This window comes from Bos taurus, chromosome 15 (assembly GCF_002263795.3).
Source record: "Bos taurus isolate L1 Dominette 01449 registration number 42190680 breed Hereford chromosome 15, ARS-UCD2.0, whole genome shotgun sequence".
Lineage (NCBI taxonomy): Eukaryota > Metazoa > Chordata > Mammalia > Artiodactyla > Bovidae > Bos > Bos taurus.
The window spans coordinates 50480643-50485858 of record NC_037342.1 but is presented as its reverse complement, the minus strand read 5'-3'; the positions used below and the strand labels follow the sequence as shown (position 1 = coordinate 50485858).

The 5216-nt window shown below is 40.9% G+C and overlaps 1 protein-coding gene across 1 annotated transcript; it reads right to left on the bottom strand.

The window, feature by feature from the left end:
- Nucleotides 1–2955: 2955 nt before the first annotated feature.
- On the bottom strand, nucleotides 2956–3900 carry OR52K2 (olfactory receptor family 52 subfamily K member 2). Its single transcript, NM_001389823.1, has one exon. It carries the CDS (start codon nucleotides 3898–3900, stop codon nucleotides 2956–2958), a length of 945 nt encoding a protein of 314 aa, NP_001376752.1.
- Nucleotides 3901–5216: the final 1316 nt, after the last annotated feature.

Here is a 5216-nt window from a genome sequence, read left to right as displayed (position 1 = left end):
TACCTATTTATTCCATGATACTGGGCCCTGTGATGGGGAGTTTACAGAGCACCGCCTATTGAACTTAACATTTCCTTGTCTCAGGACATAGAAGTCTAGCATTCCTACCATAGCAATCCATGTATTCCCAGCCCCTAGCTTAGATTTGGCACTCAATATTTTGTGAACGGACTTGTAAAAAAGAGGAAGTCATATTCTTGGTGAAAATGTAAGATACATCTGTGTGAAAATAAGGATTGTATGAATGTAGAGAAATGTCAGGAAGACTTGTCTTAGTAAAAGTATTTAATGAGAGGGGTTGCCCATTGGGATGTAGAGCCCAGAAGAAATAATAGAAGGCAAAAACTGATGTATTTGAAGAAATAAATCTTAATGAGCAAAGCTATCTATATAGGAACCTATAGCCCTGGAAGATCATGAGCTCCCCCAAACTGGCAGTATTAGGTTGGCCAAGAAGTTCCTTTGGTTTTAAAGTAAGAACAGGACACAGTTTTCATTTTTACCAAGAACATCATTGAACAATGTAGTCACTGTTTTGTTCCACTCACTGCCATTTTTTCAGGCAACCTCATAATTTCATCTTCCAAAAACTATCATTTTGAACAAAGAACTGTTCAATGTGTCTTTTATAGTCTTCTAGGAATTGAAATTTTTTCTACGAAGAGAATTTTGTAAAGATGGAAATAAATGGACACCCTAAGGTGCAATGTCTGGTGAATGTGGCAGATGAATCAGAACGTCCCAGCCAAGCTGTAACAGTGTTTGCCTGGTTGAAGAAATATTTGGTCTTGTGTTAACCTGATAGAAGATTATGGGTTTTCTGTTGATTAATTCTGGCTTTTCATTGAGTGCTGCTTTCACTTGGTTTAATTGGGAGCAGTACTTGTTGGAATTAATTGCTTGGTTTTCTGAGAGGAGCTCATAATAGAGGACTCTATTTTAATCCCACTATATACGTAACATCTTTGGATTAAGTCTGACCTTTGATGTAGTTGGTGGTGATTCATTTCAGTTGTCTCATGATCTCGTCCACTGCATCAGTTCAGTTCAGGTCAGTTGCTCAGTTGTGTTCTACTATTTGCGACCCCATGAATCGCAGCACGCCAGGCCTCCCTGTCCATCACCAACTCCCGGAGTTCACTCAGACTCAAGTCCATTGAATCGGTGATGCCATCCAGCCATCTCATCCTCTGTCGTCCCCTTCTCCTCCTGCCCCCAATACCTCCCAACATCAGGGTCTTTTCTAATGAGTCAACTCTTCGTATGAGGTGGCCAAAGTATTGGAGTTTCAGCTTCAGCATCATCCCTTCCAAGAGCACCCAGGATTGATCTCCTTCAGAATGGACTGGTTGGATCTCCTTGCAGTCCAAGGGACTCTCAAGAGTCTTCTCCAACACCACAGTTCAAAAGCATCAATTCTTCAGTGCTCAGCCTTCTTCACAGTCCAACTCTCACATCCATACATGACCACAGGAAGAACCATAGCCTTGACTAGACAGACATTTGTTGGCAAAGTAATATCTCTGCTTTTCAATATGCTATCTAGGTTGGTCATAACTTTCCTTCCAAGGAGTAAGTGTCTTTTAATTTCATGGCTGCAATCACCATCTGCAGTGATTTTGGAGCCCCAAAAAAGAAAGTCTGACACTGTTTCCATTGTTTCCCCATCTATTTCCCATGAAGTGGTGGGACCGGATGCCATGATCTTAGTTTTCTGAGTGTTGAGCTTTAAGCCAACTTTTTCATTCTCCTCTTTCACTTTCATCAAGAGTCTTTTTAGTTCCTCTTCACTTTCTGCCATAAGGGTCGTGTCATCTGCATATCTGAGGTTATTGATATTTCTCCTGGCAATCTTGATTCCAGCTTGTGCTTCTTCCAGCCCAGCGTTTCTCATGATTCCACTGCATATTATTGTACAAATATTCATATTTCATTACCCACAATTCATTTTAAAAATGGAATGTTTTCACCATGTTTAAGTAGACAATTCCATGAGGAAATATGGTCAAGAAGGGTTTTTTCACTCAAATTCTATGGAATCTAAACAAAATGATTAACATAAAAGCTGGTATAAATGATTCTCAACACTTAATATGCATTATTTTGAGTATGTTGGCTATCTCCTGTATGGTATAATGTTGATTGTTCTTCATGTCTCAACTTGATTGCTATCAACATCAACTCCTCTACCAGAACATGGAACATGAAACTTTGTAAACCACTTTTAGACATCGGATTAGTCACAGCACCTTCTCCACACACTGCACAAAATTCTTTTCTGCATTTCAGTTGTATTTTTTCCCTTCTTGAAATAATGAATAATATGCCAAAAATGTTGTTTTCATCTTCAACATTAAAATTACTTTTGTAGCTGTAAATTTTTTTAAATGTATGCTGATATGACAGCTGTCCATGTACAATCTAACAAAACTGTTTCAAATGAACTGAAAGACAACTAATCACTACTAGAGCCATCTTATGGGGTAAAAATGAAAGGAACCTTTTGGCCGATCCAATATTTAAGCAGAGATGGAGCATGAGCTGTCAGACTAAAGGAACATTCCTGCCTTGGATGAAATGTTGATCCTTATCTAAGTCTGGACTGGATTAATGTATCAAATCCACTAGTAAATTATCTCAAAAGCATCTCTGTGTTATTAGGTGATGTTGGGGAGAAGGGTGGGTCAAACCTTTGCCTTTGATAGAAAATTGGAGTCTTTGCTGTCTTCTCTAAGTCAGCAGTTTGAGTCCTAGAGGCTACCAGAATACAAGGAAACTTGAGTCCTCATCAGACTGGTGACTCCAAGTTTTAGGACACCAGTTCATTTTTCATTTCACCAGGAAAGAACTGAACACAGAAGTCTGGTAACCCTCTACCTTCTTCATCCTCATTCCCTTACCCCTATTCAGTTTTCTGCCTATCCCACTCTATCTCTGCCAGCACCTCACTGTCACTTACACATCCTTTCTCAGGAACAGTCCTAAGACTCGTTCACGAATCTGCTTGGTCTTGACCCCATAGATGATGGGATTGACCATGGGTGGGAAGAGCAGATAGAAATTGGCAAGAAGGATGTGCACATGTGGAGCAGCCTGGCGAGCTACCCGGTGCATAACTGAGGAGATGACAACAGGTGTGTAAAAGGCTAAAATAGCACCTATGTGAGACACACAGGTCCCAAAGGCCTTATAGCGGGCCTCCTGAGAGGCAAGCTGTAGAACCGCCTGGAGGATGAAGATGTAAGACAGAATAACAAAGAGCAGGTCCAACACTACTATGAACATGGCCACAGCAAGGCCATAGATGTTGTTGAAGCGAGTGTCCCCACAGGCCAGCCTTACCACGGCCATGTGCTCACAGTAGCAGTGGGCAATCACTGGACCTCGGCAGTAGTGGAAGCGTCTGAGCAGAAAGGGCAGTGGAGTCATTAGTGTCACAGCCCGAGTCACAGCAGCCAAGCCGATCTTGGTGATAAGTGGCCCGGTGAGGATGGTGCTGTAGTGCAGTGGCTTGCAGATGGCCACATAGCGGTCAAAGGCCATGGCCAGCAGCACTGCAGACTCCATGATGGAGAAGGAGTGGAGAAAGAACATCTGGACCAGACAGGCATAGAAGTTGATCTCTCGATCCCTGAACCAGAAGATGCCCAGCATTTTGGGAAGTGCTGTAGAAGAAAGGACCAGATCAATGGCTGCCAACATGGCCAAAAAGAGGTACATGGGCTCGTGGAGGGCTGCATCAGCCTGAATGATGAAGAAGAGGGTGCAGTTGCCAAGCAGGGCCAGTGTATAGGCTGAGCAGAATGGAATGGATATCCAGACATGTAGGTGCTCCAGGCCTGGGATCCCCATCAACAGGAAGACTGCTGGATGAGTTAAGGTGATATTGGAAGCTGACATGACCAACAGAAATTCTCTTTCTCTAGTCTCCCCTTACTCAGGGGCCGTCCAGGGAGTACACAGTATCAGCAGGATTATAGTGTTCAAGTTCAAACTCTTATCATTTACATGGAAGGCTTAACCCTTGACTCTACTTCTGGACCTTAAAAGAAATTACAAAGTAATCATAATATGAATTGTGGAACATTATGTATCATCTCTGCCCTCAAGATGCTTATAAAACTATTGAGTGGTCAGGACATCAAATTGCAATAGAGCTAAGAAGGCTTCCTTCATAAAAGAAGTGAGTGGATGAAGAGCTTTTGTGGTTTTTGTGTAGCCAAGGACAGCTTTATAAAGGACATAGATACCTGCTCAATTCAAATCTTATCCTAAAACATTCACTGTCTTCCTTTGCCTCCCATCTCAACCTGTACTCCTAATTATAAAGGGGAGTTTCTCTTCTGAAATGTAAAGCTTAAATACATAACAAATAATTAAGCCTGGCACTTTCTGAAAAGTTGCTTCCTCTAAGTATTGATATTATAATATCAATATACTGATCAATATACTGATATTGATATTATTGGTCATCACTTAGATATCTCAAGTAGGGCCATAAAGCCCCATCACCTCCAGTTAACTTGAGAATGTGAAAAGCCCCATTATTCTCCTTCCCTTCAAATTTAACTTTTATCTTGATATACTTCTACCTTCAACTACTTTTCCTTCTACAATTCATGACATTCAGAAGAGATGCTCCACTCAGTTTTTGAAAGATTGGCCTCTGAATTTCTTGGGTTTCACATCTTTGTTCTTCTTTCTGGGATTTTTTATCTTTTTTCCCCTACTTTTACCATCATTTATTGTGAAAATGCAGAATCATTTGTTTCCCAAAAATTTGAATGGTGTCCCTTTTCTTTTCTCTCAGTTCCTACATAAAGTTTCTTCTGAGGATTAACTGAGATAATCTTTTAAAACACTCAGTACAGTGGATGAAAGTATAAAGAAAATGTGGCATACATGCACAATGAAATACTATTAAGCCATATAAAAGGAGAAAATCCTGCATCTGTGACAACACAGAGGGACACTGAGGGCATCATGCTAAGTGGAACAAGTAATACGAAGAAAAGCAAATAGTGTGTGATATCACTTACACATGGAACCTAGAAGAAAGAGAAAAACCAAACTCATAAAAACAGATTGGTGGTTGGGAGGTGGGGTTTGGGGTACGGCTGAAGGTGGTCAAAAGGCACAAAGTTCCAGATATAAAATAAGTAAGTTCTGGGGATATAAAATGCAACATGGGTACTTCAGTTAAATATAGTGTAGGG